Below are 17760 nucleotides of genomic sequence, written 5' to 3' on the forward strand. Positions count from 1 at the left end.
TTTCACAACAAGAAGCAAATGAAAGGTGCGGTGAGACTCTATAATATAGCCCACAAAAAAGAATATAAAACGAGATCAAGCCAAAGGTACATTTTGGAAGGTTATTTGCAAGCGGCATGAGGAAGGTTGTAGTTGGATGATCCGTTTTTCGTTGATCGGAAGTGGTATGTGGAAAGCGGGAAAAAATGATTGAGCCACATAATTGTGATACGGATGATTATACGAGAGGATCATTTCAATTTGAATAGCAACATCATTGCTACTTCGTTGATACCATATGTTATGATCAATGCACAAATCAGTATTAAGTTTGTTCAGGAAACTATAAAAGGCATTCATCACTATACTCCTAGTTATAGAAAAGCGCAAAAAGGGCGTAAGAAAGCTTTTGAGATGGTGTATGGTGATTTCGAAGGTTCTTTTAGGGCATTGCCTCGATACATGGCTGCCCTAGAACATTTCAATCCGGGCACTATTGTTGAGTGGACACACGAGTCAACTACAATGCAAGGCGAACACATCTTCAAGTATCTTTTCTGGGCCTTTAAACCAAGTATCGATGGATTCAAAAGTTGCAGGCCGGTCATCTCAATAGATGGCACCCATGTCTATGGTAAGTATGAGATGAAATTGTTGATTGCTGTTGGCATTGATGCAAACGGAAATATTTTTCCACTTGCATATGCTATAGTTGCACGTGAGAGCTATGAGTCATGGACTTGGTTTCTCAGTTTATTATGGAGACATGTTGTTTGTGATAGAAAAGGCATTGGACTAATTTCGACCGTCACCAAGGGATCTTGCAATGTGTAATGACACATGAATGGTTACAGCCACCCACCACACATCATAGATTTTGTGTTCGACATTTAAAAAGCAACTTTAACAAAAAGTTTCTTAACTCTGATCTTGAGAAGCTAATGTGGTTGGCTGCTACAGAGCACCAAAAGAAGAAATACCAAATGAGGATGCAACAAATCAAAACCTTGTCACCTGCAGCGCATATGTGGTTAAGCGAGCTTCCGAAGGAAAAATGGACATTGTATAAGGACGGTGGTTATAGGTGGGGGGCTATGACGACAAATGTCTCGAGTCTTACAATGGTTTATTGAAGAAAGCCCGTGGATTGCACATTACAGCCATGGTTCGCTTGACCTTTAAAAATCTTGTTGATCATTTTGTTAAAAGAAGCGCCCTTGCTGCTCTGCTAATGGTAAATAAGAAGACTTGGCCGCCCGGTGTTGATAAGAAGTTCCATGAATATTGGGATAGGGCCGCCATGCACACTGATATGATGAACTACAACATTGTGACTGGGGTCTTCGAGATTCTGACATTTGCACACGAAGGTAAGGGTGGAAATGTCCATAAAGTCTCTGAGAATGGAAAAAAATGTTCGTGTGGGAAATGGAAAAACTACCACATGCCATGTTCCCATGCAATTAAATTCTGTCGGATCCGTAAAATTCAGCCTAAGGACTATGTTAGCAAGTACTACAGTTGTAGGTATTACAAGCAAACATACAGTGGAAAGTTTTCTCCCTTGGGTGATGAGGCATATTGGCCTGCAAGTCCCTTCTGTTTAATTGCAAACACTGCATACGAGCGAACTTCTGGAGCCCATAGAACAACTAGAAGGAGGAATGAAATGGATATTGCTCCTGCTCGCATGGCGAGGAGGTGTGGAACTTGCGAGTAAACCGGTCATAACAAAAATCGTTGCCCCAATCGTACTCGGTAGTTGTTGTTGCTTGTTTATCGTTAAGTTTTTTCATGCGAGTTCTATGTTATTGTTATTTTATGTAATCTTTGTTATCTTATGTAATCTTCAATAATATGTTGTCGTCCTTCAATAATATGTTGTCGTCCTTACTTTAAAATATAAACGGTTCGTATTGTATAGTTTAATTTTGTCTTTAATTTAACGATTATTGTTGGATAGAACTTACACAACACTTTATTGAATGAACATAAAATTACATTATAATTGAAAATTAAAAAACATAACACATAGTTGGTCTAAGGGAGTTCGTTAGGCATGTCATCATCCGATTTGTAAAGTTCGTGTGCTAAAACACTTGCTCTTTCATGTTCTGTTAGCGTGCGATTTGTTGCTGCAGCTTGTTCTTCAGCGAGCTTAAGGATATAGTACCTACAACGTCTCACCAACATCCTATTATTCTCCTTTCGAATTTGTTTCACAGCTATCTCATATTCTACCATATCCCTGCGTTCCATCCACACAGAGAATCGACGTGGCTTGGGTGCCCCCAGTTGCTCAAGCTCATTCATGAGCATATTTGACTCATGGTACCTATGCTCCCATTCACGGCGTAATCCGCGGTAGTACTCACATGGATCTGATTTTTTCGATCCGAAAATCATCCTCTCGTTCGTCAAGCATGTGCGGGTTGTACATGTCCATCTCAAAATCATATGGATCCCATGTTCCCCGATCGTCGTTGGGTGACTCGAACTTGAGCTATCATTTCGTTTTCCGGAATGCCCAAGCAAAAGGTGAGGAAGAGCTTCCAGGAGTGTTCTCTTTTTTGTTCGACATTTTTTGGATAGTAAATAGATTTTTTAAGTCTCAGTCGAAGATTTTGGATAATTTGCGAAATGCAAAATAAAAAATTGGAGTACTCCAAGTTTATAAATAACTTTTCGTCATGTTGTTATATATCTTGTCCAAGCATTATTGCATACGTTAAAAAGAAGCTAAAAAGGAAGCTAGTTAGTAGGTTTCAATTCATTTTAAGAATCTTGGCAGAAGCATTGTACACTTATTTAATTTTCTCCAAGCATTATTGCATACGTTAAGAAGAAGCTAAAAAGGAAGCTAATTAGTAGGTTTCAATTCATTTTAAGAATCTTGGCGAAGCATTGTACACTTATCTTTTCCAAGCATTGTTGCATACTTTAAGAATCATTGTTGTTATATATCTTTTATATTTCGTTGCATACTTTGCGAAATGCAGGCACAATTTTTTTAGCATGGACAAGTCAAATCCCAATTTTTTTTTTCCACGGATTCCTTGGTCTTGGCTGTTGAAAGAGCTAACATTTTCTTACAATTGCATTCAATAGCTTGTACAAGTCAAAAGCTAAAAAAAAAAAAAAACTAGTTAGTAGGTTTCAATTCATTTTAAGATTCTTGGCAGAAGCATTGTACACTTATTTAATCTTCTTCAAGCATTATTGCATACGTTAAAATGTAAAATAAAAAGGAAACTAGTTAGTAGGTTGCATTATTGCATAAGTTAAGAAGAAGCTAAAAAGGAAAAAGCATTGTTGCGAAGCTAAAAAGGAAAAAGCATTGTTGCATACTTTAAGAATCATTGTTGTGCTTGAAGCATTGTCAATAGTTTTCCTTCTCTTAAATTTTTTTTTTTTTTTTTTTTTGGAAATGTATTCCTTTTATTTTTTACATGGACAAGTCAAATCCAATTTTTTTAAGAATAATTTCGGAAATGTATTTTTTAAAATTTTACATGGACAAAAGTCAAGCTAGTCAATCTTTCAATTTTTTTAAGAATCTTGTAATTTTTGCAAGACATATTTAATCTTCTCCAAGCATTATTGCATACGTTAAAATGTAAAATTAGTTAGTAGGTTGCATTATTGCATAAAATTATGTTGCAAAAATGCAAAAATACTTTTTAGCATTTTACCTTGAAAAGTAAAAAAAAAAATATATATATATATATATATATATATATATATAAGGCAAAAGTCAAGTTAAAAGCTTTGAAAAGCATTGTTGCATTTTAAGAATTTGTTGTTCTTGAAGCATTGTCAATAGTTTTCCTTTTAGTTTTTTTTTTTTTTTTTTCTTTTAGTAATTGCCTTGTATTCCTTTTATTTTTACTGGACAAATCAAATCCAATTTTTTTAAGAATCTTGTCGAATTTATATAAGGCAAAGTTTAAGTTATTTATTGCATTATGTCTTTCTACTTTTTAGAAGGCATAACTAAAAAATTTACAAAAGTTAAAAAAAAAAAAAAAAAATATATATATATATATATATATATATATATATATATATATATATATATATATATAAGGCAAAGTTCGCCCCTTCGGCGGACTATCTTTTTAAACATTGCATACGTTAAAATGTCAAAATAACAAAAAGTTAACATAACTAGTTTCGAAGGAATTTTAACAATCTGAGGAACATTTTTTAGTAATGCCTTGTATTCCTTTTATTTTTACACAAATTCCAAAAGAATCTTGTCGAACATAGTTAGTAGGTTTACCTTATAAGGCAAAGTTTAAGTTATGCCTTAAAAAAAAAGCATTGTTATGGGCATACTTTTAAGTTATGTCTTTGGGGCATACTTTTTAGTTAAGGCATAACTAAAAGTTTACCTAAAAAAAAAAAAAAAAAAAAAAAATATATATATATATATATATATATATATATATATATATATATATATATAAGGAAAAAGCCCTCCTCAGGAATTTTATTTAAACACAAAAAGTTTTTACTTTGAACTTTTTTTTTTTAGTTAAGAATCCTTGTATTCCTTTTATTTTTACCTTGGACAAATCAAATGTTTTTTTAAGAATCTTGTCGACTTTACCTTATAAGGCAAATTTCGTTAATATACTTTTAGTTATGTCTTTGGGGCATACTTTTTATTAAGGCATAACTAAAAGTTTACCTTGAAAAGTAAAAAAAATATATATATATATATATATATATATATATATATATATATATATATATATATATATATATATATATAGTTTTTTTTACTTAAACACAATTTATTAAAACTTTTTCAACAAAAGGAATTTCCCGTATTCCTTTTATTTTTACCTGGACAAATCAAATCCAATTTTTTTAAGAATCTTGTCAGAATTTATATTTCGTTGCATACTTTGCGAAATGCAAAGCTAAAAAATTTGACAAGTTAGAAGTATTATTGCACTTATCTTTTGCAAGCATTCTTGCATACTTTACGAATCTTGCCAGTGGATTGTTAAAGTTTTTACATGTACAAGTCAAAAGCTAACAAAGAAGCTACTCAATAGCTTTCAGTTCATTTTAACAATCTTGGCAGAAGCTTGTTAACATTTTCTTACAATTGCATTTATCCAATTTATAAATAATCGGACTACTTCAACCAAAAAAAATCGTATTCGATTATCTATATCTCAATCTAACTAACTTCATTAATGTCTAAAAAACCTTTTTTCCGCGGATGGTTTTAAAAAAAATATATAAAGGAGAGGGGAGTTGGATTATAGCGCTATGAACTGTGGGGCTTGGACTACGACGCTCTCGGATGGGAGGGGGGAAATCGCTAACTCGATAATTCATATTGACGAAATACACCATAATTCATATTGACGAAATATATGTCGCTATAATAAGTCATATATAAGTCTAAATAGCCATAGATACACAATAAATTTTCAAAATAAGTTGTTAAAGCTCCTCATGCATCCCTACTTGTGCATCTTTTCCTCCCACCAGTTAAGCACATTGTGTTGGACGGCGATCCCTACGAGATCTGCGCGGACGAGCGACCTCATGCATCCCTTCCGCACCCTATAAATATCATACAACATAAAAGTTACTTTTTAATGCGACACTTAAATTATATATATAAAAATTTAAATTCAAAATGAACCTGTGCCTCTAAGTCCTGAACGTCTGGCGTAGGTGCATATGCATCATTAAAACTGAGCCTCCTTCCATCATAGGGAAAATTAGTTGGAGGTCGAGATGAGGTACTAGTCTCGGAACTTGGAAAAGGAGGTTGTCCAAAGCCTGTTGGCTCCAAGGTTGTGAGGAACTGCTAAATTGGGTGAAACCTTGTAATGTTGACGGAGCTTGTGGAGTGACCATATTAGATGAGTTATATGGAGTCTCCGACTGAATCATAGATGGGCCAGGAAATTCCATCGATGGATAATAAGGGCTAGGTAAATTCGTATGTGGTTCATGTGGACAGGATGGGTGATATGAGGTGGGTAAATTCGTAGGTGGATGATAGGAAGCAATAATAGATGGGCCGACATTACAACGAATGAATGAGCCGGTCACATGTGGCGCTAGATCGTCAACTTGATCGTCATCAATAAGCTGGTTCGCCACCCGACCTCGACCCCGTTTACCGGACGACGTACATTTGCACGATCCCGACGACTAGTTGGCAACTTAAATTACTGCCACATAATCATGGTATGTAATCGGGATCAAATGTCAACCTCGTCCCCATTGCGGCGGCATTCGGACACTCGGTCGACATGTTAATAAACCTTTGCATCAATGCATTCATACCCGAGAATCAAGGCCACTCCTAGGTTCCGAACAGTAAGCCAAATGTCTAACTTTATGAATTCCACGCGCCTACAAAAAAATATATATAACAAACGAGACGTAAGAAAGCCATTTATTGGCAAAAAGAAATTAATATGTATCAAGATATATTAATTAGTAGTAGCAGTAATTTTGTTTCTACTCAAATGTTAGAAAACTATATAGTACATCATTAACTGTCTATTTAACTTGATATGCACCAAAAGTTACATACCAGTGCTTCATGCCTCCCTGCGAGGTGTTGGTATCCCCTATCCACGGTATGTTCTGGATTTCCTATCAGAGTGCGAGAGTACCTCCGGTACCAATGAAAATATTCAGAATTCGGTCCGGGAGCTACAGTAGCATATGGTGCTTCAACTATTAGTTCCCGACGGCGTTCCCACCAATATTCAGCTGCCTCAAAACTTTCCCTTATCTCCTGACTTACCGTAAATCGCTTATCCAGTGAAAAGTGAAATGGTCTATGTGGGGGGAGTGGTCCGGGAACAGACTGCTCCCTACCAAATTGTCGGTTGACCCGACCCACCATGTGCCACTCTCGGTAAATTCCACAAATGAGTGCCAACTGCGCCATCCAAATGTCTTGACCACGTCGGCACCACTCCGGAAGTCCATCATTGATGGCCTCTGTATAAGGCTCCCACACAAACTATGATAGCAAAAATATTATACAGTCATTTATAATTTATAAGACAAATTATACATTTTGTCATTACAACAAACATCCATTATGCATTTTCAGTTAAGTAAAGATTAGAACATTCAAGCAATTTCCTTCCTTCCAAATACACAAAATTTCATCATTTCCAAATCGTGCAAATGACGAATCAAAAATACTCAATAGTAGAAAGCGTATCATGACCAAATCCTTGCTAGAAGCACTTTCTTTTTTATTCAGTTCCAAAGCATAACAAGAACATGCTACAATGGATTTTGATGGAAATAAAAACAAAATAAAATAGTTTAGTAACCTTCTAGCCATTAAAACAAACCTAGACAAAATACTAATTATGCTAAAAGAAGAAAAGCTAATAAAAAATATCACAACCGGTAGCAAGTTGTAGCAAATTAGCTATAACAAATTAAAACAAAATCAACCCATTATCACAGTACGAGTTAGCAAAAAATGAACAAATCTATAAAAACTCTATTGTTGTTATATTTTTCACATTTCTTATCAAAAAAATTTAAAAGGAAAAATACCTGATCATCAGTTAGGTTGTCTAAAACATCTCTACAAATTACTAGCACAGCTCGTGCCTCGCTTTCACGAGCTCCACGCCGAGTCCACTTCTGCGCAAATACAATATCTCGTTCGTTTACTCTTGGAGGACGAAGTAATGGCTGCATCGGGATTATTCGCTCCCAAGCCCAAACCTGTATAAGTAAATTTAAATATATAAATATTTTTTGAATTAAATAAAATAACCCAAAAATACACATGAAAATTGTGTTGTTATGGTTGGGTTCCGATAATGCTCTAATATTGTCGTGCAAGTCATTCGACAATATTATAATTTTTAATGATTTATTATACAAATTATAACACTAGGAAATCTAAAATATTATTTAAAAGATAGCGAGAGAAGTTGACTATATAAACGTGTATCAAGCAATACTTTTAAATTGTTAGCGTGATAACTCAAGGAAATATGGTTAGTCGACATTTATATATGTACACAAATATTAATAATCCAGTTGCATTATATATAGTGGTACATTTAGTGTTTCTAATAAAGCTCAACTTTCGGTTCCTAATTTCATTTTTCAAAATTTGGGTAATGGTGGTTATAAGAATGCTGCTTGATCTCTTATTTCTACTGAAGTAGAGCAATATAATATTGCAATTCACGTACCTGTAACAAAGCAATAAATCCACAAACATCACGGCTATTAGACATCGAAGCACGGCATAGACAACTGTACAAGTATGATAATGCAGCTGCTCCCCAAGCTTTACCGCCTATTGTATCAAGGTCTGCTATGTCAAGCAAAAAGTGTAAACTAAGCCTTGAACCGAATTATCGGGGAATATACGACCACCAATCAACCAAAGCGGTACAACTCGACCCTCTTTTGTACCTCGGCCTCGTCGGTGTGTTCATCAATAATATCATTCCCGGCAATCAAGGTTTCCAAATGATTAGATAATTGTGTTATTACCAACAAGCTATTACCTATAATTGCTTCTTCTCCGGGCAACCAACCAGTAAGGTCGTACATCAATTCCCGCCACGCTGATTTAGTTATATTTTTAACATTATTCTGCACCAATGGTTGGCCATCCACGGGAATGCCATATAACACCTCGACATCCTGCAGTGTGATGGTACATTCGCCAGTCCGCATATGAAATGTATGCGTCTCTGGACGCCATCTCTCAATAAGTGCAGTGATGATTCCTTCATCATACCGCACATTACCTACGCCAAAACTCCCCCAAATCCACACCTCTCAAAGTAATTGAGGATGCGATTATGTAAAGGGTATTGCCTTACGTGATTCCGAATTCATGATCCGCACGACGTATAAATAAACACGCGTTCGTCCGGTCAATGTTCCATCCCACACAGCTCGGGATCGATGTTGTTCTTTGGAGTGTTAATAAATCATAGTTTTACGGACCTGGATGTACGGTGACTCGGGGCGATCCATATCTCTAACATTGCAACACCAAGCCACTGCTGTTAGAATAATTGACAACACCTTACACAATTGTTTACTATATATTCAATAGGAAAGTCAACAAAGGTCAAACTATAAGATATATTATCACGTGAGAAAAGAAAAAAAATTAATAAGAGTACAACTGTCAAAAAATAATTGCGGTTCCCTATGGGGTCAACGAAATGTAATTAAACTTTTGGTTAAGCTCATAATTAATTGCCATAATAGTATTCATCTTACATATAACTACTTCTTTTCTATTTAAAACAAACCATATGACCGGAGAGGGGATGCAAGGTCAACTAATTTTTTTTACCGGATCGAACGATTTTCGTTAGTTATCCAACGAAATACCCATTTTGGTATTAAAAAAAAAAAGGTCATGCTATTTTTCTCTATTATCTTCATAAACAAGTCCAACTTCCTCACAGTTTCTTGATCTTATACTTTTAATTTGAAAAGTAAAAATTCTTCATGCTTATCAACAGCAAATAATCTCCAACGACTAGTCACAATTTGAACATAGAAAATGACCCAACATATGATACAAATATCTTTATGTTATGTTTAACAATCTTACTTTCCTCACAATTTCTTCATCTTTTTTTTAAATGTTGTTCTATGAAAATGACTAACTAAAAGAACATTTTATAATATAAATTTATACCTTTTTAATCAGTAACTTCGACGATCTTTTTAGTATTTTAATTGTAGTTCGTTGACCAATAAACTCTACTAACATTTTTTAAAGCTTTTTTTAATTGAAGCAACGACTGAAATTACCAATTATTGATTAACTAAACTTGTAACTTTTGTTTTCTTTATTATAGTCTACTACACTAAGTACTAAATCAAAAAATATATGTAAAAACTTATAAAATTAAGAAATTACCTCAATTTGAAGAAGATTATACAGCAAAAGTTGAGGAATCCTTGTGATAGGATTAGTAGAAAAAGAAGAAAAGAATGAAGAACGGAAGAAGAGAAAGAATGGAGGAAGAGGAAGAAGGGAGAATGGAGAATGGAGAATGGAGAATGGAGAAGGTCAGCAACAAAATATAAAAAACCTTAGCTTCCGTATGCAATGTATACAAAAGTGCAAAGTATGCAACGAAATATAAAAGAAAAAAATCAATTTTTTAGCTTTGCATTTCGCAAAGTATGCAACGAAATATTAAAGTGCAACAATGCTTCTTCCAAGTCAAAAAAAAAAATTGAAAGCTATTCACTAGCTTCTTTTTTAGCTTCTGACTTGGAAGCAATTCTTCTGACAAGATTCTTAAAAATAATTGAAAGCTATTGTCCCTATAAAAAACAGTGAACAATGGAATCCGTTTCCACCAATTTTTTAACTTTGCATTTCGCAAAGTATGCAAATAAATATCAAAGTACAACAATGCTTCTTCTAAGTTAAAAAAAAAATTGAAAGTTAGTTAGTTTGAGATTTAGATAATCAAATACGATGAATATAAACGAAATGCAAAAAAAAAAAAAAAATTATTTTCCTATTTCCTTTTTATATAAACGAAATACAAAAAAAAAAAAATTATATTTTCCTATTTCATTTTTGTATAAATGAAATAAAAAATTTAATGCTATTTCATTAGTAGTATCACGAAATACAAAAAAAATAAAAAAAAAAAAAATATTATTATATTTTCCTATTTCGTTTTTGTGTCAACGAAATAAAAAAACAAAAAATATTCGTTTTATATATTAAAAACGAAATAAAAAAAAAAATAAAAATTTGTTGCATTTCGTGCAACATTGCACGAAATGCAACAAATTTTTATTTATTTTTTTTATTTCGTTTTTAATATAAAAAACGAAATTAAAAAAAAAAAAAAAAATTTGTTGCATTTCGTGCAACATTGCACGAAATGCAAAAAAAAATAAAAATTTGTTGCATTTCGTTGGACAGTGCACGAAATGCAACAAATTTTTATATTTTTTTTTAATTTCGTTTTTAATATATAAAACGAAATAAAAAAAAAAATATAAATTTGTTGCATTTCGTGCAACATTGCACGAAATGCCCATTTTGGTTTAAAAAAAAGCCATTTTGGCTCCGACTGATTTGCGTCTATTTATTTACAAAGTGAAAGATTCTTTCATTAATTGATACACCGAAGAATTGGAGAAGCTAAAAAGGCAACATGTATTCACCGATCAAACAGAATTAGACAAAGCACGTTGCTGTGCGAACAAAGTTTCTTTTTTATTCAGAATGCAAAAAGAAAAAAAATAAAGGAAACCCAACGATGTTTTTAGAAAAAGAATGGGCTTGGCCCAAATTTGGGACAATATAACATCATGTTAAGAATATCTTTGGACTGTTAAGCCCAACAATAATGAGCCATGTGAAACTTAGTTCGAGGGGGAGATTGTTGAGTGTGCGAACAAAGTACCACATTGGTAGGGCGAAAAAAAAAAATCGAGCTACTTATATTCAGTTTGATACTCTTAATGATGTGAGGCCTTTACAAAAAACCACCGTGCGGGCTTGGCCCAAAGCGGACAATATCACATCATGTTAAGAGTATCTTTGGGCCGTTTTAGCCCAATAGCTACCAGATGTCGGTGACTGGAAAAAATTCGATAAATTGGCGATCGAACAGAAAATATTTGAAGCCGAAGCGAAAACCCTACGTAAAAAGCAATTAGAACAGCAACAGAATGACGAGAAGTACGTTACCGATAATAAATCCGAATCTTCTTCATCGGGCTCCCTACCGACACAAGATGTTATGGATGCCACAAATATAATTTGGAGAAGCTCTAGGATGTGAATGAAAAATAAAGACTTGGTGACTACATTGTGGATAATGAAGGCTAATAGAAAGCAGTTACAAATAGGGCACTCAGTTGGCATCGTGGAAGTTGTCGGTTCTCTCAATATTTCTCATCTCTCTTTCTGCTCTACTCTATTTCCTCTCATCTCTTCTTCTTGTTTCTCTATCTTAACTGTCTAGTAATTTCACTCCAGTTGTCTAGTTGAACAATTTCAAGCTGTCATCGTTCTTTTTCATTTCATATTATATATAATCAGTCCGGTTTGCCTTTGGATTTTGTGTATTTGAATCGTAGCATTGGTGCTTTCACTGATTTATCCATGATCGATGCAGATGAAATGGTTTACTTTTCACCTTGAAGTTGAAAGTTGGCGTATCTTTTATTAATTTTTTTTTCCTATTGAAATAATATACAAAACCTGCAAAGTCAATTAGTGAAGTTAACTTGAAAAAGTTTGTCCATACATATAGCTTTTATAATACAAAATTAATTAAAAAATCATGGAATCTTAACTCTCCACAAGTGACTTTATGGACTAGTAGGCAGAGTTTACTATTGGCTTCCATGTTCACTGGTTCCTCCCCACTGTCATCAACCTAAAGGCTCCTAAAAGTCTCTTGCTTCTGATGTAAGAAAATAAACAGATACCATGAGTAATGAGTGCAACAATTTGCATCGTGCCTTAAACTAACTCGCAATCAGATTACAGGTTTGGAAATTTATTAGAGCGTTTAACTTGCTGCAACGTATTAATAGACAATTTAAATCACGTAGCAACAAATCTTTTTATTGTTTTCATGGCATAAACATTAGTCTAGGGTCCCAGAAACTCTTTTAAATCTACAACGTTATTCTCATCCTTCTAAGGGTGGACGTCACTAACAGAGTCGTAACCAAGCAACTGCTTAGCTGGCCTAAACAGAGGGTATTGCACATTTAACTGTCGCATGTTGGCCCCGCTATGCTTCAACTGTAATTCCATCATCCACACAAGCGGACTAAAATGCTCGCGGTCCAGGCATGTCTCTCCTCATTAGTCAGCTTCACTATCTTCTTATCCTCGGGACCCTTCACCGAGTTGATATCCAAAAGAGCCCGAGAAGCTAGAATAATCTCATCTTCCGTATACTCAGGAACTCCCGAATCCAACATGTACTTTGTCAAGAACTTACCTAAGTACAATCTCTTCATCCATGATATCTAGTCCGCTGCATCTCATTAAGCATGAGCTCACCTACATTGATGGATTGTCCTGTCATCAAGAAATAAATGAAACATACACGAGCTCGTGTAACCTTCGTCAAGTGCTCTCCCAGTATGATATGAGCCTGAACGAACAACTACCAGACTCGGGCTGGCTTTTGAAACTCACTCCTCAGCATCTCAAGGTGCTCCCTACATCTATTGCGGGTCCACAAGACCCTAGCACTACAAGAAACTTAACTTTTAGCGACCATTTCTTAACGAAGGGAGATAAATCCGGTCGTTCTAAGTATATTTATAACGACTAAATTCTTTTCCAGTCGTTAAAGATAATTTTTAGTTCAATATTAACGAGGGGACAATATCCGGTCCTTAAAAAACATAATATCCAGTCGTTCCAGCAAATAAAATAAGGCGCTAATTTTTCCCCCCTTTTTTTCCCCAACCCCACCCTCCCCATCATCCGCATTCCCACCATTTTTCCTCAACCCCACTCCCCTTCATACGCAACACCCACCCCTCAAAAGAAAAGAAAAAACGGCTTCTTAATTTATAATGCTTGGATATACATTAATTAATTATTTCTCTGTATGCTCAATTTTTTAGAGGAGACTCACACTAACTTAATTAGCTAGAAAGAAGGGTAACTATCAGAATCAAAAGAGATAATTGAGTAAAAATGCAGTAGAAGGAGTTTGCAACGTTGCTACACATACGGCTAAGTCCTAGCAAGCGGCTCAATTTCAGGAATTCCGCAACAAATTCTTTGGATAAACACCAAGGGCTGCTGAACAAACTGATCTGAAGATAGGATTGAAAGGTAAAACAAATTTGTTGAGATATTTGGGGAAAGCAAATCTCGTTCTTTCTGCACTGAAATTTCAATTTGGATAACAACCAAAATTTGTGGTTTGGGTGTTATGCTCCATTTCCTAGCCCAACCCATATAAAAACCTAATTATTTCTCTCTATTTTGATTACACAAACAGTTTGGTACAACGTAGTGAAAGGAACCAGCTTTTGAGAAAGAAGCTTATCTCAACAATTTTACAATTTCCTTCTCCTTCACATCAAGGTAAATATCTGTCAATTTACTAAATATTGTAATTATTGATTGTGAAATTGGGTATTCCTTTCCTGTTCGTATGAGTTCTCTGTTCGATTATATTTTTTCGATTGTATTGATTAATTGGTTTAGTGATACATTTTACTGTTAAATTGGACAAACATGGATTGCTGGTATTTTGTGCTTGAAGATGTTTTCCTGGATATCAATAATTTATCTTGAAAGCCTTTTTCTGATTTATAATGAGCTGAACCCTATATCTGTTTGCGGCTCTGCCTTCGGATGATATTCTTTTTATTGGTCATTATTCTACTAATAATGAAGGAATCGAGTCTTTGCTTTATTTACTGAAGTTTTACCTTAGTTTAATCAATTAAAAAAATAGTACAAAACTTTGAAAATTTTCAGAAATACACTAAACGCATGCCTGGGTAATGTTTATACATTGTTTTATATTACATTTCAAACGGTGAAAGATTAACTGTTGAAGACATTTGAAAAAATATTCGAGTAACCAACAGTTACAACACATAGTTAAAACATATCAACTAGCATCGTGTCTTTACAAGTTTACACTTGCTAAAATTAAGAGCTTACTTGTCCCTATGGTTGAGTCCTAAAGCATTATCTGGAAATAGAGATTCTCATCCGTCGTAGAGTTCTGTAGCCAGATAATGTCATTTCCAGTGCTCTGTCTTTGTTGCTCAAATCCCATGCCAAGAAGGTTGGCAAAACAAATATAGTAGAAAGAGTAGGTGAAGGCCGGAAAAAAAAAAATATGAAGGCTGAAAATTTTGCTTGAATGTTGTTGAAAGAAGATGAAGGCTGAATAACATATTTCAGGAAATGGAATTTTTTTTTTTTTTTAATCTATTCAATTGGAAATGACAAATGTCAATTAGCAAAACTCTGCTTCTTCTTTGGGGGTGGAATATTTATCTATTCTTCTGTTGTGTCATCATCCTCTTCATTTACCCTCTTGTTGATAACTCTTGAATTTGAGCAACCTGGGCTATCTTTCAATTCTAAGTTTGTATATCCGTTTTCTGAACTTGTGTACAATTTATTGTCTTTTGAATCTTGGATTTTGCTGCCTCGAGCAAGGTTGTTTTGTAGCCGGTCATTTAACTTCCAGCTGTTTGAAATTCAAAAAAAATTGAAGAGAGATCTAGTGGATTCATCATATTCTAGAATTTTAGTTTTTCTTTAAAGTTTTGTGGAAAAAAAAAACTAAAGGAATACAAAAATAACAGGAATTAACATTTTGAAGTCTCAAAAGTAGCAAACCATGAAGGTTTGCAAGGCCGGTTTTCCATCTTCATCCCTCTCAAGGTTCATTTAACGATTTTCTAAAAGTGTTTGCAAGGTGATCTTGAGCTTGCCACCTTGATTTTAGCAACCTCCTTTCCACTAGGATCTTTAATTTCGTTATATGTAGATATTTCAACATTTTTGTAAGCTTCCTTAGCACATATCTTGCAAAGATTTCTTTTTTTCATGTCGCATCAGTGAGATAGTATCATATATAATCCTAAAGGACCAATATGCTGAAGTTTCTTCATTAGCCCAATGTCATAGCTAAGTTATCTCTACCTCTCTTTTTGAATTTTCCTTCATAATACACTCTTTGAGTGTCCTTTGTTTTTTTAAATTGTCTACTGGAAAAAATTATCATTTTATACCTATAAAAAAGTTCATCATTTTTCAGTACAACGAAATTTATGTATTTTGTGATGTTGCACATTTCCGGAGATGAGTATAACTATATGTATCTATTTCTCATTAATCCATAACTCTAGAGTAAATGTTTAACTCTTACTCCTTGGTTGTTGTACTAATTTATTTTTATATCTATTTTACATGAACCAAGATTATGGCACCTAATAAGCAATGGATGGAACTTATTAATGATAGACTTGCTGATGCTTACGTAGATGGGGTGGAAATTTTTTTAGATTATGCTTTTACAAGATTGGGAGAACCACAATTGATACGTTGTCCCTACATCAAATGTGGTAATGCAACTTCTAGGACACGTGTTGTGGTCAGGTCACATTTGATAGTACATGGGATAATACCAGGTTATACTTTTTGGTATCACCATGGGGAGAGGTCAGGTGAAGCACAACCAGATTCTGAATTTATAAATGAGAATGACATTGAAGAGGGTGATGGTGAGGATGAAATACATGGGATTTTGAGAGATTTGTATTATAATGGAGATAATATGAACAATAATGATGAGGAGGAACCAAATCTTGAAGCAAAACGATTTTATAAGCTACTGGAGGATTTTGAGCTGCCTTTATATGAAAGTGCAAAAGTTTCTAAACTTTCTACTTTGGTTAAATTGCTTCACATTAAAAGTATTGGTCATTGGAGTAACGAGTCATTTACGATGTTATTAAAGTTTTTGATAGAAGATTTATTGCTTGATGGAACAAACTTGCCGAATTCATATTACGAGGCAAAGAAGGTTATTCGAGATCTTGGTCTTTCTTATAAGAAGATTGATGCGTGTAAGAATGATTGCATGTTATATTGGAAGGATGATAATTGTCTTGAATCTTGCAAAGTTTGTGGGGCATCCGGATGGAAGGAGGATAAACATAGTGGGGAAACCAAATTTAAAAAGTGGAAAAAAGATACCATACAAGATTTTACGTTATTTTCCTCTAAAGCCCAGACTTCAAAGATTATTTATGTGCTCAAAGACATCTCCTCTTATATCATGGCATCATGATAAAAGAGTTGATGATGGGATTATGAGACACCCAGCTGATTCAATGGCATGGAAAAACTTTGATGAACTTCACCCATCTTTTGCTGCTGAGCCTCGTAATGTAAGACTTGGGCTTGCTAGTGATGGGTTTCAACCATTTGGAATGTCCAGGACTCCATACAACATTTGGCCCGTGGTACTTATTCCTTATAATTTACCACCTTGGCTTTGCATGAAGCAAGAGAATTTTATTTTGTCAATGCTTATACCGTCCCGAGAGTCCCGGGGGATGGGTAATGATGTCTATCTTCAACCTTTGATAGAGGAGTTGAATGAATTATGGGAAACTGGAGTGGAGACATTTGATGCGTCAACTAAAAAGAATTTTACATTACATGCATCTTTGTTATGGACCATCAACGACTTTCCAGCATATGCAAATTTGTCCCGGATGAGAGTACAAAAAAGGAAAAATTGGCTTGCCCGTATTGAATAAAGGAACCGTTTCCACAAGGCTAAAAAATTGTAAAAAACGGTGTTATATGGGCCCTGGGGCGCTTTCTTCCCTTGATCACAAATGGAGGAATGATAAAAAGCGTTGTGATGGAACTAAGGAGAGGCAGAGACTACCGCCGGAATTGTTGTCCGGTATTGATATACTTGATCGAGTTGCTGATTTAAAGATGGGTTACCTTCAACAAAGGATCAAAGAAGAAGAATAAGATATCACGTAGAAAGCGGGGGTGATAATTGGAATAAGAAGAGTATATTCTTTGATCTTCCGTATTGGGAAAACTTTGTTGTTGCGACATAATCTAGATGTGATGCATATTGAGAAAAATGTCTACGTGATAATATGTGGGGACAATCTTAAATGTCAAAGGAAAAACCAAGACACCTTGAATACTCGGTTGGATTTACGAGCTGATGAACATACGAAAAGATTTGCATCCAATAAAAAATGGGG

At 34.5% G+C, this 17760-nt stretch overlaps 1 protein-coding gene and 1 pseudogene across 1 annotated transcript; one reads left to right on the forward strand and one right to left on the reverse strand.

The window, feature by feature from the left end:
• Positions 1–17760, reverse strand: part of LOC132038407 (ATP-dependent helicase rhp16-like) — a 99861-nt pseudogene that overhangs the window by 13198 nt on the left and 68903 nt on the right.
• LOC132037582 (uncharacterized) lies at positions 13323–17055 on the forward strand. The gene is made up of 3 exons (XM_059428115.1): positions 13323–13825; positions 13995–14080; positions 15942–17055. Exon 3 carries the CDS (start codon positions 15945–15947, stop codon positions 16812–16814), a length of 870 nt encoding a protein of 289 aa, XP_059284098.1. The 5' UTR covers positions 13323–13825; positions 13995–14080; positions 15942–15944; the 3' UTR covers positions 16815–17055.

The sequence above is a fragment of the Lycium ferocissimum genome, chromosome 11 (assembly GCF_029784015.1).
Source record: "Lycium ferocissimum isolate CSIRO_LF1 chromosome 11, AGI_CSIRO_Lferr_CH_V1, whole genome shotgun sequence".
NCBI lineage: Eukaryota > Viridiplantae > Streptophyta > Magnoliopsida > Solanales > Solanaceae > Lycium > Lycium ferocissimum.